The sequence below is a fragment of the Barbus barbus genome (genome assembly GCF_936440315.1).
Source record: "Barbus barbus genome assembly, chromosome: 49".
Classification (NCBI taxonomy): domain Eukaryota; kingdom Metazoa; phylum Chordata; class Actinopteri; order Cypriniformes; family Cyprinidae; genus Barbus; species Barbus barbus.
Window position 1 is genome coordinate 15,581,754 of NC_136727.1, and position 26,980 is coordinate 15,608,733.

Below are 26,980 nucleotides of genomic sequence, written 5' to 3' on the forward strand. Positions count from 1 at the left end.
TTTGCTTCCAAGAAAGTTCTCAAATTAGCATTAGAACTGTACACCACCCTCTAGCAGAAATAAGACAGTGGGCAAGTTGTTTATCGTTGACGTTAAAGCCATAGTTCTCTTAAAAATTAACATTCTGTCATCCTTTTTTCACCTTTGAGTGTGACTTTCTTACTTTCCGTAAAAACACAAAAGGCGATGTTAAGCATAATGTTCATGCTGCACTGTTCCACACAATGAAATTATATAGAAACAGACAGTTAAGATTTAAAAGTGCAAAAAGGCACCAATTAAAAAACACTAGTCATTATAACAGTATAATAAAATGGGTAGCAATGACAGTGTCTTTAAAGGGATTTTATTAAAAGCCTCTTTCAGGAAACACACAAAGCAACAAACACATTATGACATTTAAATGACCTTGTACAATTAGGGTTCTCAAATCATGCATCCATTACATTACAATGTCATAGCAACACGTTCATTATCATAATCAGCTTCATCAGTTGCATTAACCTTACACATTACCAAAGAAATGACTCTTAAATCACACTTAGTTCTGTTCCTTATTCTACATTCTCTCAAACCCAAAGTAGACTAGTAAAATTGAACAACAATGGCTATAAAATAAACGTAGCACATATCATTCACTTCCACTGCACGGTGAAATTAATAATTAATCTTAAAATGAACAAAAAAACACATCAGTCACTGAAATTTGAGGATGTAACCTCCAGAATACCTTCATCCTTACCTTATAAACAATCTCTTCTTGTCTGTGCAGTGATGGTCCCTGGTGGCTACATCCAATAACAATACAAGCCCTATTGCATGAAATGTAGGCCACATATTATATAGTGCTAAGCTACCTCTTTAGCAGAAACCATCTTGCATTGTTTCACACCATAGTGACATCTATTTTACTAACATTGAGGATATAAAGGTAAACAAGGACTTGACTGTTTGTATGTGGAACAATTTGTACTGTAGGCAAAGGTAACAACATCATGGGATCGAATGGAGCAGCTAAAGGCAACATGCTTAAATATTAGATATTATTGTACAGATGCACCACATGTTGCGCCCTACGTGGGGCAGCACCAGGGATATGTTCAGAACATGAATTATTTCAGACCTGGGATAAACGTATGACTATGATGAGAAAAAAAAAAAACACTTTTAAAGAACTTTGAAAAAGAAAATAAGTGTTAGAGTAGATAAGTTCACATTAATGTTTGGAAGCCGGGTAAACTAAAAAGTTATTAAAAGAAAAAGTTATAATATATACACACACACACATACTAAAAATCTGAAAAGATTTAAAAAAAATGTTCAATATTTGTAAATAATTTGGGGAAACGCTTAAATTACATATATATATATAAAAAGTCAAAAAATGTTGTAAGGTTTTAATTTCTCCCTAAAGGCACAGTGATAGAGTAATAATGCTCCATTAGAGGATGACTGTATGACTACAAGTGGAACTTAATTGTGTTCTATAATTAAATCTTATAATGAGGTTTGACTTTGTCCTCCGGTGGAGTCTGACATTTTATCATCCTTCAGTACGACCAGGTTAGCTGCCATAAACTGTTTCTTCAGGCCTGATGTGGCAGGTTATAATATTGCTTGCTGGACTGGCCAAAAAAAAGCATAAGCGAAGAGCATCCCACAACTTCTTTTTAATAAATTCTAAAATAATAAAATAACACCATGCAGCAACTAAAACATTTAGCACTCAGTAAAATGTTAAATTTTAAATGACGTTCATGCAAAACTGTCGTCATGTACTCACCTTCATGCATTCTGAGACATTTCTTAAGTAAAACATAAAAGGAGTTATTCGTCAGAATGTCCAAGCTGCTCTTTTCCCTACAATGAAAGTGAATGGTGGCCAAGGCTGTCATGCCAACTTTTTTCAGCCCATTCCTCACAGGTAGCAATAGAATGGCTTTATACATCTTGGAATACAGCGCACACGTCATTTGTCTTTTTTAGAGATTTACAGCCTCTGGTCCCCATCCACTTTCATATTATAGAAAAGAGCAAGGACATTCTGGTAAACATACCACAAATCGTACAGGTTTGGAACAACATGATGGTGAGTAAATGAATGAAAATTCTAAAACAGAATGTTCATTTTTAGATTAACTATTCTTTTAACGTTTAACTACAACCGACACTAGGGATGCACAGAAACCATTTTTGTTTAAATAATGTGAATACCAATACTTCCAGATAGATAGATAGATAGATAGATAGATAGATACTTCCCGTGGACATTGGGGCACTTTTATGAGTACCCAGTATCGGTCCAATTCCAAAATATAAGTACTGACACATCCCTAGCATCTACTAACTAAACAAGCTAACTTTATCCCAGGTCTGTATTGTCAATGCTAGCGCCCAGTTGGACCTGCAGACAACACGGGACAAGCTCAAGGGCCAACAACATGCAGTCACCAGCATAACACACAACACACATGGTCCTGTATCACTGTATCATTTGAGAATGCGAAAGAGGGATTCATCAACCAAGGCAATCTGTTATATTTGGTATTTTTGAGACCCACTTAGTGTAAAAGTCTCTACATTAGGGATGCACGATATTATCGTAATCGGCCGATAATGGCTTTAAATCGAAATATCGGCATCGGCCTGATATGACAAATTATGCCGATATGTCTTGCCTATAAGAGGAATGGGTTAACTCACATATGCTCAGGGTGTGCTAGTGATTAGATCATGTCAGCAGTGTGGCTTGTTCTTGAAGCAAAGTTTTGTCTGAATGACGATTAGATTCACTGATTTAGATCGCTGCACTTAATCTGTAAAAGCACGTACAGAATGATGCGTCCAGTGTATAAACAGTAAAAAAGCATGTGCAGTGGCAGAAGGGTCCTAACGCCCAGTCGGTAAAGAGACTTAATCTGTAGGGGGCGCTGTTGGCCTATTTCTAATTCAATTAAAAGTAAAATAGGCTACACAAATAACATTTAGACTGTTTCTGATTAAACAAAGCAGTAATTGATGTCATAAAATAATGAGTATGTTTCGATTTAATGGTCAGAAGCTATAGCATGACACTTGAAAATTAAATTTGATATATACTGATTATATGTAATATGTTTTATTTTTTAAAACAAATCATGAGCTCTAAAAGATTTTCAGAATTTTCTCAACTTTTGTTTTAGACCATGTAAAACTGCTAAATCTTAAAAAAAAAAAAAGTTAGGGTTAACACTGCATCTTTCTGGGGGTAAAAAAATGCAGCGATTCATATAGTTTATTTATAGTTATTATAGTTATAAGCTTCATTGTACTGTCAAAAAACCTTCAATATCTTATTTAATTCTATTAAATAAGTTCTTGTTAAAAACTAACCAAAATTAAAAATATTTTGCTTATAATTTCTGCACAGGAGAGACTTGGTGCTGTTTCCAAACAAAAGGAAATATATCTGTATCGGTCCAAATTTTATGAAAAATATCGGCATATCGGCAAAAATCCAATAACGTGCATCCCTACTCTAAATGGTATTTGAACTCCTTCAATCAAGTTCTGAGAGAAACTACCTCTGGTTACCGGCCCCAAAAATACAGTAACTATAACATGAAACACAAACTATTGTAGTCAGAAGGCAAATATGAGAAGGTACTTCTCCAAGTGGGTAATTGAGTATGTGGAGGGTTTAACGTACAGTACCACACTACAGATGCAGTCCTCAGCATTCACACTTGAATCAGTTTAGAGTCTCGGCAGACAACTGGATCAGAGCGGAGTTCAAGCAGAAGGAAATAACTTAACTGTCCTCAGGATTTTGCAGCTTGGTGCATATAAATAGAGTCACTTGGGTTCTTCATCAGCAAGGTTCTTCGTTAGCACAGGAGAAGGTTGGTGAGATCAATGCATTGGTTGGATGCCTAAATGGGCGTATTGCCACATCAAGTGTGTGTGCGCATCTTCACCCACACTGGCTGAACTTCCAAAGCATCCTGTGTTCGGTATCCCAATGAAAATTAACCTCAAAAGATTACAAATGTCTTGGTGCAACATCTCGAGTCCAAGAAAGCTGTTGAGATCAACATTTCTTGGGTGGATTCTGAACTTTAGGTCTGGAGATATGGGAATGGCGGTCTCTACAGGACTGGAGGTGACAAGACAAGGTGCAATTACTTGGGGAAAAAAGGCTGTGGAAAGACAGGATCACTGGGGAAAAAAGAGGGGGAAGAAAAGCATGAAGTACTACAAAACCATCATAACATGTTGTTTAAAAAGTAAACGTCAAGGAAAGCACCCCTGCCTTTAAATATTACTTCAACATATCTTAATTTCACCAAAAAAATACATTTTAATTTCATTAACGGCAACTATTTTAGAGTGCGTGAATATCATTATGGCAAGTTCTCATGGGGTTTAGTGGGCAGATATTTTTATTGGAGACGTTTAGGGGGAACTTTCAAGAGGCAGCTGTGGTGGGACAGAGTGGTTTGTCAGCTTGGCAAGGGGAGGAGGGTTCAGAACCAGCTCCTGAATGGCAGAATTCCTTGATGGTGACTGTGAGAAGGTTTGTAGTGACGTCAGTCACGACTACATTGGCACAGCTGGGTGCCATTTCAGGGTGCCAATCGGGATCCCCCTCTTTTGGCACCCTGTTTTCCTCAGGAAGTGGGGCAGTAGTGCGGTCACTAACCTGGCAGACCGAAGCTCGACCCACCTGGGTTCGATGACGAAGTTTCCGTTTTCCGCCCCGAGAAGTGGCGAGATTCGAAGAGCCCTGGTCTTCATCTTCAAGAGAGGATGACGGGGAGGACGAATAGGAAGGTGAGGAAGGGAGGAATGGCTGAGAGCTGGACTTCGGGTGAGGGTGGGAGGCATCTCGGGAACGTGATGAGGCTGCAGAGTCCAACTGAGTTGGAGCTTCATGTTGAGTCGCTTGTTTCTGAGGTGAAGGGGAGCTGTTGTTAGACCCACTGGAGCTGGATGGAGAAGGTGGAGGCTGATATTGAAACTTCTGCGCATTTGCAGAGGAATGGCTATCACAGCAGCCTCCACCTCTCCGATTGACTCCGGTGTTGGATCCTTCATTGGCCATGGAGGACATTGACCCACAGGGGTTAAGCCCGAATGGTTGGCCGTACATCGGGAAGCCTAACATCTTCATAGGATGCTGGAAAGGCCTGTAAGGCATGTCCCCATGCTTTTTCCCAATGATGCGATTCCGGGATGGGATTTTCGCCCGCCCCGCATACGACTGTGGTGACCTTCTACTTGCTACTCCACTGTTTTCGGCTTTGTCAATGACCTTCAGGTTCAAGATTATGCGTCCTCGCTTCACCTCCCGCGGTTTGACTCTGCGGTTGAGGATGCGGACAGTTTCAGAGAACGGAGAGATGGGCGGACGGGATGAGGACGTGGATCCCGTGGTAAAGCCTAGGGGGTCAGGTCGCGGCAAAGGTCGTCGAGACATCCTATGACAACGATGGATGTCTTTCTTCAGTTTATGAGCAGCGGCGAGAGAGTGCACTCTGGGGGTTGGAGCAGTGTTGTAGGAAGAGGATGATGAAGGCTGAGGAGGAGCTGCACTTGCAGAAGAGGAAGAGGCGGGAGGCTTCGCAGTAGTGCGAGGTGGAGTGCGTTGGGTATTTGAGCTCCGAGGTCTGTCACCCGACTGTGCCCGTGCCTAGATAGGTGGAGAGCAAATGTGACTGGGAGGTACTAAAACATCAGACTAAAAGTGTATTTATATGTTTTGAAACACTCAATATTTAAACATTTGAAAATTGATACATTTTAAAGAATGTTTTAGGAAAACTCCAACCTTTAGTACAAAGTTTTTTGGTTTAGGTCCACGTTTCTTTGGGCCGTAAAGTTCCTGCTCTCGCTCCCTGTGAATTGTAGGACAGCACCATTTAAGCCAAGGAAAATATGACATCACTTTAGCGTCAAGCCCAAACCATAACAATCAAAATGGAAGGCTTTGAAGCATAATGCAAGTCATCTTTGTTTAAAAATCCATCAGAGAGGCTAGTTTCCAGTCAAACTGGCAGCATAAAGCTGCAAAAATAAATCAAGCGAGTAAAACAGAATAAACGTAAACTATCTTTTCCTAGCTCTTACATTGAAAACATGAACTGTTGGGCATATATATAAATACATACTGTATGAGGAATAAATATTTTTGTTCTCTACATTTTTCTAACTTTATATAGAAATAAAGTTTTAAGAGTCAAGTCTTTAAGTGACACTTACTTTTGCTCAAAGGCCGTGATGAGTCGATCATCCAAGATGTTATCCTCTGGTTCCCATGTGCTGTGTCTACATTGCAAAACATTTGAAATCTTTTAAATGGTAAAGGGTATTTAAGAAATATCAACTTTTTTTTCTTTTCCCCATCAAGATTTTAGTACTATCAGTTTAAAAAGTGATATATATGCTGTATTTTTACAGTACATAATGTATACATAATGTGACAAATACAAATAAAAGCAGATATTTTTAAAATTGTCCATAGACTCAGTTAATCTAAACTGCATGTGTAATAACAACAAATCAAAAACATAATCGAAAATAGTTTTAGACATGTAGTTAGTCAAGTCAGAACACTGCTTGACCTTTCAGCTACCCACAATGCATTTTGCAATAAGGCGTGTTTCACAATGCATGCTAAAGTGACATGCAGGAATCAGCACACACACACTTTCTATTCCGTTAATCAGACTGAATTCACATAATGTAAACAGTTTATAGCTATGGTTTGAGTGCATTTTTTGTCATTTACTTACCATTTGGATGCAAACATGATCCTTATATAAATTATGATTTGACACTCAAGTTTAAAATAAATCTTAGAACCATTTTACAATTCAAAGGAATTATTCAAAGCAGTAACACACAAATCACTTTATTTTAGAGCTCATAGAGCTGCAGCTTAGTTAACGCTTCGCTTACACACTACTTGTGCACAAACTGAAACAGACCTAAAGTGAAACCAAAGAAAGTCCCTTTCCACTCAAACTACAGAAAAAGTTTGAAAACAGTGCACAAAACACACAGCACAATATAAAAATACACCCATTGCTATATTTATATCTTACACACTTACTTTAGCGCCCAACCTTTCCATTTAACCAGGTACTCGATTCGACCCTGCAAAGAGAAAAATATCATAAAATGTTCTTTATTAAACACTAACTAAACAATGCATGAGCAACACATGCTCTACTTCAAACCTCATGCCCATTTATTTTATTTTTGGGGCTCAGTAAAGTGTGTCCACCCAAATTTACACTAATGGAGCACATCTAACACCTTAAACCATGTGGCACGACACCATGCAGTACTAAAACTACTCGACCCTCGTGCATTTTTTGAGATCTTTGAATCTTGGGTCGGCCAGCATGCATTGATTTTGTTATGGACTCATGCCAGACACTGTCCCTTTTTAGCCTCCTCCTGCTGCTCTTTTAGCGGTCCCAGCACAGCACAACCCAATTTTACAACATAAATCTTAAGTTGCATATCCAAATGTCCCACATTCGACTTGTTATTTCCAATCTGACAATGCAAGTAAATGTTTTGGGGTCGCTAAATCGGAAAACATCTGCAAGTAGGCCTCCCCCTCTTGTCATTGCAGACGCCTTGAAGCTCCGCATCGCCAGACAAACGAAAGACGACCCCTCTCTCTGTACTTTACATCGTGAAAAACATCCCCAACCCCGCTAAACCCCGTTCTTCGTTACTCACTTTCCTAACGCGGCTTTTCAGGATGGCTTCCGCGGCGAAAACCCGCTCTCCTACCGCCGACAGCTCCATCTTTTCGGTGTGCGCGCTCCAGACGGCTCTGTCTCGCGGCTCTACACTTTACAAATCTGTGACAGCAACAAACCCCGCGCTGTCACGTGCTTCGTGCCCCGGTAGTCCTGGAAACGGCGCGAAGGGTAATGAAATATTGCAGCATGTCCCACCCCATAATATATATTGATACATATGAAACTTGATTAAACTCTTACTTTTTAATTTTTAAAGTTAACGTTTTCGTTATGCTATCTCAATAAGAGAGTGGTGATTTTAATAATACTTATTTAAATTATATATATATATATATATATATATATATATATGTGTGTGTGTGTGTGTGTGTGTGTATGTATGTATACTGTTTATGTTAAATATTCTATGTCATTATGGTAAATTTCTTCAATAAAAAAAAAAAGTAGTGCAAGTTGCACACGTTCTGGTTTTAATAAATGAATATTTCCCAGTCAAAACGAAGTGTGGACAATAGCAACAGAAACGTCTAAAATGACGGACTGCTGATGAATAGTGCTCAAAAAAAAAAAAAAAAAAAAACAATTTGAAAGTTGTAAGTCATCTTAAAGCATCTTAGTTCTCTGATTAGCTATAAACAAGGTTAGTCCAGGTCAGGCTTTCTCGGGTGATCTGAAAGGCAGCAGGCAAAAACAGAACGTTCTGCTAACGTTCCAAAGCAGCGTTTGGTTATTTTGTAACCAAGAACGTTCTGAAAACGAACCTACTGTAGATTCTTTTTTTATTATTATTTTTTAGCTATAATCGTTCCCAGAACGTTGCAGGGAGGTGACTACATAAAGGGGGAATGTATTCACAACGTTCCTTAATATTTATTTTAGGCTTTTGGTTTTATTTTTATAACCATGATATATTTTATTTTTTAAAACGGGCGAGTTCCAGCGATTTTAAATAAATAACAGCTTGATTCGAAGTGCGTTTTGTCGACGTAAAACACCCCCTCAGCCTCATTGGCTGGAAACTCGGTTGCTGATTGGCTTCTACGTCTGTCAGTCAAGCTTAGACAAGGTTGGTTGTGATGCACTGATTGTTGATGTATCCTGTCAAAAGTCAGCGATCTGCTGATTCTTTATATCCGTAACCTTACGGGATAATGAAATAGCAACAAGGTAAGGTGTTTAGCGAAGGATAAAATTTAATATGCGATTAGGAGGTTTCATATTTCAGGGAGAATTGAGACTTAATTGTGGTATTTAAATTAAAACGAGTGCTGACTGGTGACTTGTCAAGTTCTCGTGCACGGATGACTGTTAAACTACCTGGCAGTTTTGTTTTTTGTCAGTTGTATAGTGATAATGAAAAGCCAGCGAATAATAGCTGTAAAATGCTAACAGCTTAGGTGACAATTTCGGTTGCGATATGACTGACATTATTTGGTGCAGGCGTCTAAAAAACACCACGTTATCAAGCCAGTCATATATTGAACGCTAAACGTTGCTGCGGATTCCTGTGGTTGCAGTTTTGGTCAGCTCTAATTTTGCCTCATTTGCATTAGCAGCAACAGTTTGATCATGTAGCTTTTTCTTTTTCATTGTAGGCTCCTCCCTGCTTGCTTTAATCCCAGATACGGATGGTGATGAATAGCAGGAGTGTCCAGACTTGATCCTGGAAGGCCACTGTCCTGCAGAATTTAGATCCATCCCTGGTTAAACACACCTAAACCAGCTAATCAAGGCTGCCTTCCAGGTAAGCTTGTTTGTTTGAGCTAAACTCTGCAGGACATTGGAATACAGTATATTAGTACATCACTTCATTGCATCTTAAAGGGATAGTTCACCCAAAAATGAAAATGTTGTCATTAATTACTCACCCTCATGTCGTTCCAACCCCGTAAGACCTTTGTTCATCTTCAGAACACAAATTAAGATATTCTTGATGAAATCTGAGAGCTTTCTGACTTTGCATAGTCAGCAACGGAACTGACATATTCAAGGCCCAGAAAGGTAGTAAGGACATCATTAAAATAGTCCATGTGAAAGCAGTGGTTCAACCATAATGTTATGAAGCTACGAGAATACTTTGAAAAAATGCATCGTGGTACTCTCATGAATGCACGTCGGAGAGTAACACACAAGAGAAGAAATTGATAAATAAAGTCATTATTTTACCACCTTTCTGGGCCTTAAACATGTCAGTTACATTGCTGTCTATGGTCTTAATTTGTGTTCCGAAGATGAACTTGGTATTGTAAAAGAGGAAAATATAAATTGATTTAAAAATCCTTAACCAGTAATCTGAAATTAGCTAATAAATATATATAAAAAAAAAATCATAAACACAAAAACATCTTTTTCAAAAAAAGAAAAGCTATAAGATTCTAAGAATCAAAGGTCATAATATCAAAATGTTAGGGTCATATGATTTTTGTATCCACCTTATTCCTAAACGTGGAAGTAAGCCAATGGGTGAGACTTCTGGTTCATTAGCTGCTATAGGGAAATAACGAGAAGAATAACAAAGTGCAGTAAACTGTTTGCACTACAAACCAGTGAGCTCATAATTAAGATAATACACTAATAAGGTAAAGACACACCAATTTGCAGTATCAAGCAGCAAAAGGAGTGGTAAAAATAGCTGGACTCGAATTAGACTGGAAGCAAGACCCATAAAAAAAACAAAATAAATCAAATCAGGATACACACGCACACATACATATATGGACGGAAGGTGCAATGATTTATTTATTTTTTCCTCAAAATGATGTGATTTGTCAAATGATATGAGAACCCTGATCAATGCATCAGCTTTCTACTTCCCTCTCTTACTCCAGGTCACCATGCAGTTCCTGGGCCGTATACTGGACACGGTGAGCTCCGTGTCGACTCTGTTCTCCAACCCGTACCGTGTGAGGGATGTGCAGCTGTCAGATTACAATGGCAAAGTGCTACTGAAACAGGAGGGCAGGCTGGTCCTGTACAAGAACCAACAGAGCCGTTCGTGGGACTGCCTGCTTCTCTGCCCCGAGTCTCCATCTGTGGCTCTGAGGTGAGACCATTTAGTTAAGCTTCCACAATACAGCGTGTCCCATCTTCAGTCAAGAAATTGGTTTCCTGTAAAAAGTCTCTACGGTCCTGTGATTTAATCATAATCTTGCAAAAACTCCCATAATGCTTCACAGTATGTCGATCAGATTTGCTTTCCCATCAGCCACCGCCCTGTATATGGCTTTTCATTGTCACCCACTTCATTAGCTCATTGTTTGTGGGGTTCCAGAATGACTGGAACTGTGCTTTTGATATCTTTGTGCTCAGGATGTTCCAGGTAGCTTCAGAGGAAGACGCCATGAATTGGTTTCCTCAGTATGCTCTCAAACTCCGCCCATTTTATGAGATGCTCCGCCCACCGCTGAAACCTGAAATGTTCCAGCCAATCGTGGACTGCGTGCGGAATCACCCCGACTGGAGCTCAGCTCACATCGCCGTGAACACTGGACTGAGAGACTGTCTCAAAAACAATTACGTTTTGAGGTGAGACATCAAAGAACAAATGTCATAGGTACACTGTATCTGAGACGTTTCCACATTCCATTTTTAATTATAAAAATGTGGCGTGATAGATCGCTGTAGACACCTCATATCAAGAGATTCGCTTTACTATACTCGCCTGTGTGTAATCAAAGGCATAGCAAAAGACTAGTGAGTTTTATTTTTGTTATGGAGCTGGTGATCCCGCGCTCTGCTGCCTCACTGGAGCGCACTCGCCACCAACAGGACAGGGGTGGGATTACAGTTATTAATTACAATAGATCAAGAGCACCCTCAGTGTAATCTGTCAAAGTGACGGACAGCCTTCAGATTTTTTTGTCACTGCTAAAAAAAATCCGTCAATGACAGAGAATTTTCGGTTAACGCGACCTCTGACACACACACACATATTTTAGTCGACTAGTCGATTTTTAAAAATCGCCAACTTCATTTTGCTCGTGCCGACTAACCGGCAAAATACCGTAAGTGGTGCATTTCAAGGGCGAGAATCCATAAAACACATTATTAAACTATTTTCCAAGGCTGCATGATATATTAAACCCATTTAAAAATCATAATTAAGCAGAATTGTGAATTCACAAACGCTATGGTTTAAATAATTATATGTGATGCAGTTCTAACACAGTTTATGCGCTTTAATTATTTATATGCGTGTAGGTTACACACGTGCGTCTCACAGTGGCTCCGTTCACAGTAGCTCCACAGAAAACTTATCATTTACATGTGTGGAGCGTCTCAAACTCATCTCTGCATGCTGTTGTGAGTTTGGGTTTATTATAACGTTCATCTGGGAACACAACGTGCGCCATTTCATCAGATTTGTAAGGTAAATCATTTATAAATCTACACAAACACAGGAGAATACATGACAGTTTCAAAATAAAAGCTCAAACCCTCTGAGTTTACACGTTTTGATGTCCACATATTAATTGAATTAGAGTTGCTATAGCATTTCTGTCCTAAAGGAATGGCCAAATGTTAAAGATTAAGTGGACATTTGAATTAAATGGTGCTTGGTCAATATTAAACAAGGATTAGTTTGTGCAGTAATGTGTAAAAATAATCATCAAGCCGTCGGCGCCCCTGCAGGCCTTTGTTGTTATGTGTAGTCCATATGATTTCTTGCTTTTGATACTTTATTTGAACTAATTATTATTGCATCATTGCTACTATATATGTATTTTAAGTCATTTTAAAAGCTATTGTTCACTTTTATTTTTATTACCAAAAAAATATATATTATAATTATAGGGCCCTATGAAATCAGTTTTATTTCCAAATTCATTTTTTTCCATTTTGTTTTAATGGTTAAATAAAATTGTATTAATCAAAAAGCCTGTCTAATGAATTAAGTTTTACAGTTTTATCTTTACCAAATTCTGTTTTCCATTATTTTCTGGATTCCATTTTAATGGTTCCATTAAATTTTAATAATCAAAAGCATCTCAATTAATTGATTTTATATATATTTTTTTTAAGTTTTTTTTTTTTACTGCACATTTACTTTTTTCACCTAAATAAATTCTGGTAAATACTCCTTTAAAAATGTTTTTTGATTATAATTGTATTATTAGTAGACTAGAACACGTGTATATGTTGTCATTCTTAAACTATAATACTGAACTGTGATTTCAGTGATTTGGACTATGAGATGGATGCTTGCTTCTTGCACTCTATGTTGCACTTTACTTTTGCTTTAAAAAAAGGATTTCAAAGCAATCTGGATTTCATTTGGTTTAATAAAATATTAAGTAAAATTGTTGATTTTTTTTGTGGGAAATTAATCGTTTAGATTAATCGATAAATTAGTCGATAGATTAATCGAAATAAAAATAGTCGTTAGTGGCAGCCCTAATATATATAAAATTAATAAAGAAAGGTAATATAGATGTTTTTAAGCACCTTTTTCCTTTTATTAGTTCATTTTAAACTGTCCCATCATTTAATTTGTACAAGTAGAACTATTCCATGTAGTCTCTCAATTAAGAGCTCATAAAGTTAAATTAAAAATATAGAAATAATCAACGGAATACAACTTTACAAGGGTTTTCCACAGAGTTTGACTTGTCGCACCACAGGATGTCAACTTATTATTTGCTGCCTATTTTGTACTCTTTTCTAAGAATACACGTTTTTAAACCAACCTCATGTAAAAAATCTCTTCTGAGTCCTATAATAAACATTTAAATCAAGAACAAAATGTTCAAAAATTCTGATTGTCTGTGGCCCCTTGCAGTCAGATGAACGCCCGTGACGCCCAGGGTCAGACCCCGCTGCACCTGGCGTGCGAGAGAGGAGATGTGGGCTGTGTGCGCGAGCTCCTGGAGGAGTGTCAGGCTCGCACGGACATCAAGGACAAGAACGGAGAGACGCCCATGCACTGCGCTGCTAAACAAGACTCCGCTGTTATTATAGAGGTGAGAGGTCAGCTTAGGGCTTGCATACAATCTGCTGAATACCGAATTGGGGCGTCTGTGATTGTGTATTTTTGTCGCTCGCAGGTTTTGTGTGCACAGATGTGCTTGGGTGTGAACGAGTTGAACGCCGCCGGGGAAACACCAATGCACATTGCATGCCGTCTCGGGAGGGTCGAGGTGGTCAAGGGCCTGCTTGGGGGCGGAGCCTGCTGTGACATCATGGGAAGCAATGGCTATCCAATCCACATCGCCATGAAGTTTAGTGAGAAAAGGTGCGGAACAAGAATCTTTTTGTCACTTTTTAATTGATAATTCACATGTGGGCTTCTAACTCAGTCTCTGTCCTTTAGTTGTGCCGAAGCAATTTTAAACACCAACCCAAATCAGCTTCTGGCGGAGGATCCGATTTACGGCGGAACGCCTCTTCACTGGGCCAAGACTGCCGAGGTCTTTGCTATTATATATAGGTACTTGAGGAATTCTAAGTGTTAGTTGTTTGACTGTCCTGTGTGTGCTCTCTCTAGATGAGCCGTGTGCTGCTGGACCGAGGATGTAACATCAACTACCTGAGTAAGACCGGAGAGAGTCCGTTACACATCCTGACCAAGAGGGGGCGCTTTGAGGCCGCAATGACACTGCTGACCCATGGAGCCGACCCCAACATTAAGGGTCAGGATGGAAATACTGCACTGCACCTCGCCATGAAGGTATGAGAGAGAATTTTATAAAGCCTAGAATTTTGTAAAGTCAACAACATTTCTGGCTCGTGTTTCACCTCTATATATATATATGTAAAGAAATATACACTTTAGAAAATCTGTTAAAATGTATGAGTAATTTATATTGTAAACTGTGTCATAATAGTACTTGCTGTACTGCCTTTAATTTGTAATAATAATAAAAAAAAGATTAAAATGATCATAAAAATGTGATAAGTAAAAAAAAAATATATATTATTATTTATTAGTTTTATACATATTCAAATTTAAAATGTTTAATTACATTGTTATTATTTTTTTGATAAATAATATGAATTTTTAATTTAAATTTGCTTGTATTGTTTTCTGTTTTCACTTAAGTTTTAGTTACATTGTAGTCTTTTTTTCATTTTTATTCTTTTTTACTTTCTATTTAACTTTCTATCCAGTTTAATGCTTTAATTAGTATGTCAACTTAAAATGGTTTTATTTTAGTCATTTAGACTAATTTTAAGTTTTTTTTTTTTTTTTTTTAAATGTTTTTCATTTAATATTAATATTTTATTTGAGCTTTATTCCAATTTAGTTGTTTCATTTATCAAAAACAACTATGGGCAGTAAAAATCTATTTTTGCAAACAAACAAAACTATTTGTGACCCTGCAGCACAAAACCAGTCATAAGTAGCAATGGCCAACAATACATTGTATGGGTCAAAATGATTGATTTTTGTTTTATGCCAAAAATCATTAGGACATTAAGTAAAGATCATGTTCCATGAAGGTATTTAGTAAATTTCCTACCATAAATCTATCAAAACTTAATTTTTGATTAGTAATATGCATTGCTAAGAACTTCATTTGGACAACTTTAAAGGAGATTTTTTTCATTTTCAAATAGTTGTATCTGAGTCAAATATTGTCCTTTCCTAACAAACCATACATCAATGGAAAGCTTATTTATTCAACTTTTAGACAATTTATAAATCTCAATTAAAAAAAAATGACCCTTATGACTGCTTTTGTGGTCCAGGGTCACAAGATAAAAAGGAAAATTTGAAGTAAAGAAGTAACTATGATCGCCAGTAATTGACAGATTAAGAGAGCACTTTCTTCTGTTTTATCTTGTATGCTGTATCCTCTGGGCCCACAGTTGGACCACATGGACCTGATCAAAGCTCTCATGGTGTTTGGAGCAGATGTCGAGGTTCACAATGATGTGGGAGAGACACCGGGACTCATCGCTGCTCGTACCAGCAAGGGTGAGAGAGAGAGAGAGAGAGATGTGAGATTAGACATCAGATTGAAGTCTAGCAGAACAGTCACCAATGTATTCAAGCTCTTTCAATTTCTAGCTGCACAGAGTCCATTGTCTAAGTGTGCTGCATGACATCTTTTGAGGTGTTTGCATGCAAGCTCAACATTATCTAACCATAAACCACCATAAATTTTGTTGAAATGTATATATACAGTGCACATCTGTGTGTAGTTCATTTGTTGACTCACTAATGATATGATTTGGTTTTGCTTTGAATGTGAAGTGTTTAATTTCTCAGTTAATCGTAGCATATTTCATGTTTTTAAAGACACCAGTAGTCTATTTTTTTTTTATTAAATTTAATTAATTATTTTTTAATTTTAATTTATTTATTCATAATAATTTGTGTAAAAATTGTTTAAAATCCATTTTAAAGAAAAAATACATATTAGTTTATTTAAAACATTAATTTGTTTAAGATTTTAGTCATTTAAAAATAAATATTTTAAAAAAATATGTATTTCTTTAAAATGTATATTAACGAATTTTTTTATTTATCAATTCATCAAATTATGTACTTATTTATTTATTGCAAAAATTGCAAATTGCTAAATTTAAATAGGAAAAAAAGATATTCTCTGGAAAAACCAGCAGAAGCTGTCTGATAGGTCCTGATGTTTTGAGTGTCTGTAGTAATCCTTGTGAGATTAGCACAAACTATGTGACACTTGTGTGTCATGATGGTTTTTGCATGGTGTTTGGACTACAAGAATGAAATGTCATGCTCTTTTGTTTTGTCATTCATGCATTCAGTCAACACATACTCTTTCTTTCTTCTGTGTGCATTGTGTGGGTGTGACGGCATGTGTGTGTCTAATCCTGCGCTTATGCTGAAGGGCCCAACCGTAAGGTGCTCTTGAACATGCTGTGTAGTATAGGGGCAGAGCGGTGTCACCCCCCCTCCCTCAACAGCCCTGTCCTCAGTGTCAACAAAGCTCCGCCTCCTGGCATAGGTAAAGCCCCGCCCCCAAACTTTCAGCTTTCCTGCCAGTATATTTCACCTCTGTCCTTCAGTCATCTTCTGTATTTTTATGTTGTTATTTCAGTAGCCTTCAGAAAAACAAGTGTGACATTGTTCCAAAACCTGGTTAGCTCCTGCCTACATGGGCAGCATACTAAATGAAATGCAACCTGATGAGTGGAATGGTCTATGTAGGCAACAACTCTTTGTGTTATACAAAGGGGGTTCTTCACATGACTCGACTCACAAATTGATTTCAGTAATGTTTTGGCGTTAGCATGTTGCTAAGCTAACAACTTAAGTGTGTGAAACAAAAATATTCGGTAAATTAACAGAATAGTTTATTTACCCAAAAAGGAACATTACCCTATGATTTACTCACAGTTAAGCCATCCTAGGTGTACATGACGTTCTACTTTAAGACGAATCCAGTCGGAGCTATCCTACATCTTCCGCTACTCTCGCGTGAACGACAGTTATCGGAAGTGAGAGTTTACGGTTTAAAAAGTTTTCAATATGGATATTTTTCTGACAAAATGCATCGATTCGCTTCATAAGGCCTTTATTAATCCCCCAGAGCTGTATGGAGCACTTTTTATGATGGATTGATGCATTTTTTTGGGCTTCAAAATCTCGACCCACATTCCCTGCCATTATAAAGCTCAGAAGAGCCAGAACTTTTTTATATATATATATATATATATATATATATATATATATATATATATATAACTCTGATTGTATTTGTCTGGAAGAAGAAAGTCATATACATCTAGGATGGCTTGAGGGTGTGTAAATCATGGGGTAATTTTCATTTTTGGGTGAACCATCCCTTTAACTCATTTTTTGGCACATAAGTAAATCGACATTTCTATTGATTTTGACGGCCATTTTGGATTAATATTTTTACTGAACTCATTGAGTTCAGTAAAACTCACAGAGCATTCTGGGAGTGCCTTCTCCGCTAATGTTCAAGGTACTTTATAAACATAAATATGCTGTCTGCTTTTTGGAACATAATATACAAATTTAAATACTATTACTATATAATTATTAACTAAATGTTAATTTTTGTCAGTAAATATGAATTAGAATAAGTGCTTAATGGCCACCAAAATTGTGTCCTCTCTTTTTTTCTGCCCTCTTTTCCATCACTTCCTAAATTTTTAATTTAGAATTTGTTTTTTGTTTTTTTCTGTGCTAATCGTATTTCTAAATCTATTTATTTTATTTAAAGCTTCCTGTGGTCATAGAAACCAGATTTGCATACCTAGATGCCCCATTTGACTAATCCAGATTTGTCAGCAACAGCTGCCATCTTGGAAAGGTCAACGTTTTGGGTTTAACTCAAACAATCGCTCACCAACCTACTATAATTACACCAACATAAATCCCATGACAGTACAGCCTATGATGCAAACCGGCTAGACAAAAGAGGGTAGTGTTTCACAGTAACAAATGCTGACAAAGCATGGTGCTTGTTGCATAATCACTGTTTACAGGTGTTTATTGACCTTTCCAATTTGACGGACAAGTTTGCATATCACACTTCTTAATAACAGTAGTATCTAGGATATGCAAATCTATGATAGAATCAATCTGCCTCCAGTTCGGTTCACTGCTTTCATATCTTTCCCATAATTGGTTCACAGGGTTTGATGACATCATGAATGTGGCAGTAGCTGTCACGGCCATGAGTCGTGGATTTGCAGAGGTTGATGGGCTCAAAACAGGAAGCACGAAGTATGTTACATGCAGTTAACCTGGCTAAAAACGAGCCTTCACAGAATCGATCACTCACTTGCATTTATTTTTCTCAAGATCGGACAGATTGCTATGTCTAGACGGTGGAGGAATAAAAGGACTGGTTCTGATCCAAATGTTGATCGCTTTGGAGAAGGAGGCAGGACGGCCCATCAGGGAACTCTTTGACTGGGTTTCTGGGACTAGCACTGGCGGCATACTGGCCTTAGCGATTGTACACGGTATTTGATGTAGCATATAGTATTTAAGTGCATTTATGACACCGTATTGACCAATCAGCATTCAGAACAAAATGACACTTGATATGATTATAAAATATGTTCTTGGTTACTGTATGTACATGCATCAGTATAATTGTGTTTGTTGTGTATGTGAGCAGGTAAATCGATGGAGTATCTGCGCTGTCTGTACTTCAGGATGAAGGAACAGGTATTTAAAGGTTCTCGACCGTATGAGTCTAGTCCTCTGGAGGAATTTCTCAAGAATGAGTTCGGAGAAAATACCAAGATGACAGACGTCACACACCCCAGGTACTTAAGGTTGGGGATTTTATGAAACCAAACAAAACATCCCCTACCAGAACACCCTAGCAACCACTTATTATTTAGCAAATACCCACAACATTCTTTCAACTGCCTAGCAATGCCCTTTCATCGACTAGAACATCCAGGCTCAGAACACCTTAACAACTGTTTGGCAACCACCCAAAACACCAGTGTTACCACTCAGAACATCTTACAATGCCTTAGTAACCATCTGAAACACCATAGCAACTGCCTAGCCACTACGCAGAACTTCCTACCTATTCTTTTTCAAAGACCCACAACATCTTTCAATGACCAAGCAATATGCCATAAACCATCAGAACACCCAATCAACGACCCAGCAACCGCTCAGATCACCCTTAGGCCATGTGTCCACCAAAGCGTCTTTAGCCAGCTGAAAATGCCAGACACTCTGCTGGAAATGCCTAGCTGTGAGCGCTTCTTCGGCAGAGCATTTTCAGTTGAGACGTTGTGGTAGCTTTTTATATTTTCTTAACAATATTGTGGTACTCCAGAAATTCCATCTGGTAAAGATATGAATACTTGGAGACTAGCAATATTAACTTCTCCATTGGTGTTCAGTTGTAGTAGAAGCAAGGTGTGATGGTGGGTCATTGTGGTATTTACCCCGTCCCTCCTCCACTGTGATTGGTTAGCTGACTAAAAAGCAACACCATGTTTACATGCACAACAACTGAGTTCATTCCGATTGAAGAATCTGAATGTAGTGCTTAAATTAATGCTAAATAATGTGATCGGGTTGATGTGTGCGTTTATGTCACAAGCTTCAAATCAGATGTGATTTGTTTTGACATGCACACACTGCACAAACATAAAGAGTTTCCCGTGCTGCTTATATTTATCACGCAGTAAAAATGCCCATCCCCGCTCCCAAAACCATGTCGTCTGTGGATGAGAATCCGAAACAAGGACTGGTGGGACTTCCTGCTCCACTTCACAGACACTGAGTGAAAGCAGAGTTTTATAATGACAGAACACTCATTTATACAACACTTTATTTAACAGCTCATTTCACGTGTCATGTAATCATTACGCTATTTCATGGCATTGCACATGCACAGTCCTGTCAGTTTCAGTTTTCAACCCGATCGAATGTTTACACGCACTCTCAATCGTATCAGAAATGGAATAAACCACCCCTTTGAATCTGATCGAAATTTCATTCAGATCGAGCTCAGTCAGATCGATTACGGTGTTTACATGAAGGCTTTTCAGTCCGATTGAGCCGTCAGTCCGAGTATTAACGGAATAATTGGTTTCATGTAAGCGTAGAAGTGCTGCTTTTTACCCAAAGTTGAATATTCTTCAACTCTGAGTGCACAGCGCTTCGCATGAAATAAATGTTCAGCACCTCATCCTGGCGTCTTTAAATATGCAGTGCTCAAACTATTGAAAAAAATTAATTAGCCTTGGGAGAAACACTTCAGTGGACACACGACCTAACAGCTACTTACCAACTACCCAAAACACATATGCAACCACTCAGAACATTCTAGCAATGCCCTTGCAACAAACCGAAATGCTCTAATTACTCAGGACATCTTATCAGCTACTTAGCAATGCCTCATAAATCACCAGAAAACTAAAATAATGCCCTAGCAACCACTTGAAACACCCTGACCAATTGCTTCACAAACATCCATGCAGCCACTCCCCAAAATAATGAGAGCATTGCATCAACTTCCTACTGCCAGTGCTCTGGCACCCACCCTAAATACCCATGCAACCTCTCAGAACAAAAAATACTGATAGCTCGTAGACCCCCCCCCCCTTACTTGTATCCGTTAAATCCGCATCCGAATGTGCCCCATTCATCATTTTAGCTTTCAGATTAGTACCATTTGGAATGAGGCCAGTGAGTTTTGCACAAGCCAACATCACACACGTTCTTCAGAAAATGCATGTTTTTAATACAGCTTCTGTCTGTTTTTCTCAGAGTAATGGTGACTAGCGTTCTTGCAGACAGACACCCTGGAGAACTGCATCTGTTTCGTAATTATGACCCACCAGCCCTGCAAAGAGACCCTCCGTACACATCTACAGCCACATTTCAACCCCTTACTGTGCCGCAGGGTAAATCTCTTGTGTGCTTTCTTTCTTGGGATGTCGTTACGTTACACTCATTTTTTTGTGCCGGGGGAGTACACTAATGCTCCTGCTCTTTATGAGCATGTTGCCGCACTCTGGGTTTCTTAGTTATCCTCAATCTCAAATGATGCGTCACTGTTGCAGGATGGGAGGACGAAGATCTTTTGGTAGTAGGATATACTCGACCTCCCAGAAAGCGTAGGAAGGTGACGGATGAAGGTGTGTGTGTGAAAGAGAGAGGGAGTGTGTGTAGAATGGAGGGGTCACAATTTTGTTGTTTGGTGCGCAGTCGTACCTCACGTTGGAACTAAGGGTCGTTAGTTTGTTTGTGGGAGGCTAATTATCCTGCGCACTCTAGGTTCTCTTTTGTGCTCTTGCTCAGTCACATTCTCTTTCTCTCAGAGCAATTAGTTTGGCGTGCTGCCCGCTCCAGTGGAGCTGCTCCTACGTACTTTCGACCAATGGGCCGTTTTCTGGATGGAGGGCTGCTGGCCAATAACCCAACGCTAGATGCCATGACAGAAATACACCAGTACAACAAAGCCCTGAAGGCACAGGTCTGATAAACCAATTTGGTCACAAGAATTACATGTTCAAGACTCACTTTTAGCTAGAAATGTAATTAACTGCGTCATGTTTCATTGTAATATCAACAATATTTCATACAATGGGTTTTAGTTAGTATAATTTAAAAATTCAGCAGAGAAATCATACTTCCTAAAAAAATTGATTATATATATAAGAGTTGATTATTCCAAATGGGTTTTGAAAATCAGATGTGACCCAAAGCCCAAAGTATACGTTGGTATTTACTTAAGCGCTAAATTTTGCCATCAGAAGAATATGTACCTACTGTTTGCGCAAAGTATAAATTTTTTTTTTTTCAAACCATACATACTCTGTACTCCGTTTTAGCTGGTATGTTGTTTCACAGTCAAGAAAAAGAAACTGAAGAGACGGATCAACAACAACCTCAAACTATTGGAGAAGCAAGAACAATAGACGGCCATGTTGACGAACACTTGTTTGAGGGGCAAGAGATACCCACAACTCTAGTTTAAAAGAGTGCAAACATTTTATCGGTCATAACTTCTAAAGAGAAATAGTGCAGACACTGGAAAAGGATGAAACTTTCTAGTGCAAATGTGTCAGTCGCCTGTGCTTGCGCACACTATAAACTGGAGTTTACCATTACCACTTTTCCACCGGGTCTGGTACCAGAGCCCTATTGGGAACCGGGCTGCATTTTTCCACTTAAAAAAATCCTGGGCCAGTGCCCAGATTCTGGTTCTGAACCAGATTCAGTTTTTTTTTTTTTTATCGGTCATGTCAGCTCAACAGTGGTCGGCAGAAGAAACCAACGCTCTCCTTCAGCAAGAGATAACAAGTGATTCCGGTCACAGTTTGGTGACGGAGAGGATTCTGGTCCCTGCTGAAGGAAACGCGAGCCACTTCTGAATGAGTGCCACTCTTGGCCAGTGGAAAAGCAGTAAAAGACTATTTGTTGAATTCGGCTGCATGCATATGCTAAGCATTCATGTCAAAACTGAAGTGTACTTTGGGCTTTAAACAGGGGTGTCCAAACTTGTTCCTGGAAGGTCACTGTTCTGCAAAGTTTAGCTCCAACCCTAATTAAACACACCTGAACCATCTAATTAAAGGGATAGTTCTGAAAAAGAAAATTCTGTCATTATTACTCACTCTCATGTCGCTTTAAACCCGTAAGACCTCCGTTCATCTTCGGAACACAAATTAAGATGTTTTTGATGAATTCTGAGAGCTCTCTGACCCTCCAGAGACAGCAATGGAATTACCACGATCAACATCCAGAAACGTAGCAAGGACATCGGTAAAAAAAAAAAAAAACGTTAACACTACAGTCTATTAAACAGACTACTACTTTTCTGCTTCAAATGAAACACAATGTCAACCCTGACTAGAGCTCTCTGGAGATTGTTGAATGGCGTAAATGTATTCCAGTTGAGCGTCCATCTTTTTCTCGCTCTATCAGGTCCGTGAATCAGAGGTGTGCAGGTTAGGTGTGGTCGTCTCATTGGGCACCGGTAAACCTCCTCAGGTGGCTGTGAACTCGGTAGATGTTTTCAGGCCTTCCAATCCACTGGAGCTGGCCAAGACCTTTGTTGGTGTCAGAGAACTGGGCAAGATGCTGGTGGACTGTGTGAGTTTACAGATACAAATTCAAATTCAGTCACCTGTTTAGAGGTGGCATTGCTTTTGGTACAAGTTGTAGGCACTTTTTAGTGATGGTTGGAAGTTGTTCTGGTGTTATTTTTCATTAAACGCGTTATTTTTGTTTTTTGTGTCAGTGTACAGACTCTGATGGGTGTGCAGTGGACCGAGCCCGAGCGTGGTGTGAGATGGCCGATATAAACTATCACAGGTCAGTTGTGAGTATATGACCCTCATGCATAGCCTCATTTGAATGGCTACGGCAATCTTTCGGTTCTGTGAGGTAATAATGATATTCTCTCCCTTCTGTCTGTCCTTTCATGTCTTTTTACTCTCTTCTTTTCTGCATTGTCATGGCCTATCATTTTTTTTCTGACTCACGACCTCCACTGTCCCACCACTCTTTTCATTTTGTTTCTTTTCATTTTCATTTTTATCCATCCATTCCTTCATTTCTTCATTCATTTCTTTTCATCCTCCCCGTCTTTTTTTCTTCTTTCGTTCTTTTCTTTATTCCTTTCGTTTCATTTTTTTTCTCTTCATATTCCTACAATACCCTTCATTTCTGTCTTTCCCCTCCTTCCCTTCTTCTGTTCTTCCTTCCTTTATTTTACTTTCCTCTTATCATCCTTCCTTCATGTTTGCTTACCTTTCATTTCCTGTCCTTCCTTTTGCTTCCAACCTTCCTTCCTTCAATTTCCATTCTTCCCTCCTTTCTACCTGCCTTTCATTTCCTTCCTTCCTATACCTTTCTTTTTTCCTCCTTCCTTCTTTCCTTCATACCTATCTTCACCTAATTTCTTGCCTCTTTCTATCATTTACTTCTGTTTTATTTCCTCCCTTCATACCATTTCCTTCCTTTTATTATTTCTTCCTTAATTTCTTTTATTCCTTGATTTGACCTCATTTCTTCCCTCTTTTTACCATGTCCTTTTTCATAATTTTTTTGTCATTCCTTTCTTCCTACCTTCTTTCCTTCCATCATTCCTTCCTTCACATTTAATTTTCCCTTGTTCTGTCATTTTATTTGCTTCCATCCTTCCTTTTGTTTCATTTTCTACCTTCTTATCATACCTACCCTTCTTTTCGGTTATTTCTTCCTTCCTTCGCTCCCTCCTTCCATCGTTCCTTCCTTTATTTTCATTATTTCCTTTCCTTTTCATTTCTTTCCTCTTATCATTTTGTTTCCTATCATTTCTACAAATGATTCAATTTAATTTCTACCTTTCATTCCTTCCACTTCCTCCCTTTCTTCTCACATTTGATGTCATTTCTGCTTCAGGTTGAGTCCTCAGCTGTCTCAGGAGGTGATGCTGGATGAGGTCAGTGACGCTGTGTTAGTTGACATGCTATGGGAGACTCAGATGTACCTGTACGAGCACAGAGATGTCATACAGACCCTCTGCCAGCAGCTTCTAGACTGAGGCTGATGAACAGTGTTTTGGTGTCTTAATATGCATAAATGGTTTATCTTATACAAATAATGAATCTGTTTACATTAGTGTGTGTATGTTGTTCTGACATGTTCAATTTATTTAAAGGCAGAATATTTATAAAAAATAGATATTTAATTATAACATGCTTTCACCATATGTCATAAAGACCAAACTGGACCAAGGTTAATACAGTATGACAACATACATGAAGGATTCAGAGTGTCATTTTATAGGAACTGCCACTACCCAATCCAATATTTGAACTGTGAGATATTTTTATAATGCATCACATTTATGTATGCTAAGATGCTCAGTTAAAATGTTCTATGTTTGACATCTGCATTAAGGTGAACTAAAAAGGAAATGAATAGGTGCTTCCTTGTTTTTACTCATCATTTATCAATATATTCATTCATTTTGTTCATTGTATCATGTGTGACATTCATAGAGAAATTAACACTTTTTCTGGAATGTTCTTGTGAGAGTAATGGGTCAAAGTGTAGCCACTGTGATTGAATACTGAGTACTTCCTTGCATTTACTATTTGTTATGCCTTTATTTATTTTTTGCGCAATCTGTCATATGTAGCCTTGCATACTTGAACATTTTTAAGCTGCAACTGGTAAATTCTCTGTCTGTGAAGTATAGAAATTATGAACTAAGATGATGTATAATATACTGACATTTTTAACAACAAATATGCATCACGTATAACTTGAAAACCTCTTGTATAGCCTTGTTGTATTTTTGTTTGGTTTATTGATAACATATTTACTGTTAATTTTTCTCAAAAAATAAATAAATAAATAACTTGATGATAACATACTAAACAAGGGCTGTTCAACTCAGTCCTGGAGGGCCGGTGTCCTGCAGAGTTTAGCTCCAACTTGCCTCAACACACCTGCATGGAAGTTTCTAGTATGCCTAGTAACAGCTTGATTAGCTGCTTCAGGTGTGTTTAATTAGGGTTGGAGCTAAACTCGAGTTTGGACAGCCCTGCACTAAACACTGGACCTACAGATCTGTTGTTCAGAGACCAAAATAAGCATTTATTCACTTTATATGTATAACCTGCTGCTGTGGCACTGATTTGAAACCTTGATGTAAACTTCAAATAAAAAGCACAGATAATTATTCAAACTGGGAGTAGGTCTGGTATTTTCTATATGTGAAATAACCTTTTGTATAAAATGTGATTTTACTAATATTTTTGTAAATATTACGAATAAATACTAATGTAACTTAATATAAATGCAATCAGCATATCCTACAATGTATAAAGCATTTGTTTTTTATTATTTTGAAGTTGTAAATTAAACAAAGATTATTAGAGTATGTTTAACTAGAAAATACTAGTCTTACTTAAAAATGGCATGTTTCAGGGTGTTTATCTCTCTTTTTCAGTGTGTATATTGTAATAAACAGGGTGTATGATAATCTAATCAGCTAAAAATTGTTCATTATTTAATGTATTATTTAGTGCTGTCGCATCCAAAACAAAAGTTTTTGTTTACATAAAATGTGTGTATATTTATTATGTATATATAAATACAAACACATGGATCTATATATTTAAGGAAAATGTTATGTTTATAAATTAAATATATTTATATACAATTTTAAATATAAATGTATATACATGTAAATATTTTCAAAATATATACTGTATGTGTGTGTATTTATATATACATAATAAATATACACAGTACACACGTTTATTATGTAAACAAAAACTTTTATTGTGGATGTGATTAATCGTTTGTCAGCACTAATATTTAGTATTATTCAAGTTTATTTAGTATTGTTATTTCGTATTCTATTATTTTTTAAGCTCTACTGTACAACTGGAAGAGACTTATTGGTTAAAAATGTATGAGGATATATATTATATATATATACAGCAAAGAAAGATAAACACTCAATACTTCTTTACAAATAAGTACCTTAAATTTTGTACTTCATACATTTATTTAATGTTTTATACAAACTTTTTAGTCACATTGTTGCATGAAAATGAGCAGTAATTAGTTGTTTTCCGTGATTGTGTGATTGTAGTTGAGTGTCTCGTTAGGTGTAAGCAGCTGAAGCGTCACTTCTACAGCTGTTCTCTGTGTATCTCCTGCCCGCCTGTCTGACGGCTGCCCTTCTCCACGTTCTGTCACGGGACAGGTAAATAATTCAAAACACCAGGCCGTATCAGATGTGAACTCCTCGCTCTCTCTCTTTTACTCACCCTTTCTC

General features: G+C 37.8%; 2 protein-coding genes across 5 annotated transcripts; one reads left to right on the forward strand and one right to left on the reverse strand.

The window, feature by feature from the left end:
- Window positions 1-327: 327 nt before the first annotated feature.
- Window positions 328-7,912, reverse strand: cbx6a (chromobox homolog 6a). Of its 3 annotated transcripts, none has more exons than XM_079413330.1 (6): window positions 7,735-7,912; window positions 7,094-7,137; window positions 6,241-6,306; window positions 5,810-5,876; window positions 4,682-5,671; window positions 328-4,197 (listed from the first exon to the last, which is right to left on the reverse strand). In XM_079413330.1, the coding sequence occupies exons 1-6, from the start codon at window positions 7,801-7,803 to the stop codon at window positions 4,195-4,197; spliced, it is 1,239 nt and encodes a 412-aa protein (XP_079269456.1). In that variant the 5' UTR covers window positions 7,804-7,912; the 3' UTR covers window positions 328-4,194. The 3 variants fall into 3 exon arrangements, with proteins under 3 accessions (XP_079269456.1, XP_079269457.1, XP_079269455.1); XM_079413331.1 differs by having other exon boundaries at window positions 338-4,197; window positions 4,706-5,671; XM_079413329.1 differs by lacking the exon at window positions 328-4,197 and having other exon boundaries at window positions 4,414-5,671.
- Window positions 7,913-8,823: 911 nt separating this feature from the next.
- Window positions 8,824-25,877, forward strand: pla2g6 (phospholipase A2, group VI (cytosolic, calcium-independent)). 2 transcript variants are annotated; one of them, XM_079413042.1, is made up of 18 exons: window positions 8,824-8,927; window positions 9,356-9,504; window positions 10,589-10,803; window positions 11,070-11,285; window positions 13,540-13,720; window positions 13,805-13,992; window positions 14,071-14,167; window positions 14,245-14,427; window positions 15,570-15,678; window positions 16,571-16,687; window positions 18,348-18,438; window positions 18,517-18,680; window positions 18,839-18,989; window positions 20,962-21,098; window positions 21,516-21,670; window positions 23,125-23,292; window positions 23,441-23,514; window positions 24,586-25,877. In XM_079413042.1, the coding sequence occupies exons 3-18, from the start codon at window positions 10,595-10,597 to the stop codon at window positions 24,725-24,727; spliced, it is 2,382 nt and encodes a 793-aa protein (XP_079269168.1). In that variant the 5' UTR covers window positions 8,824-8,927; window positions 9,356-9,504; window positions 10,589-10,594; the 3' UTR covers window positions 24,728-25,877. The 2 variants fall into 2 exon arrangements, with proteins under 2 accessions (XP_079269168.1, XP_079269169.1); XM_079413043.1 differs by lacking the exon at window positions 16,571-16,687.
- Window positions 25,878-26,980: the final 1,103 nt, after the last annotated feature.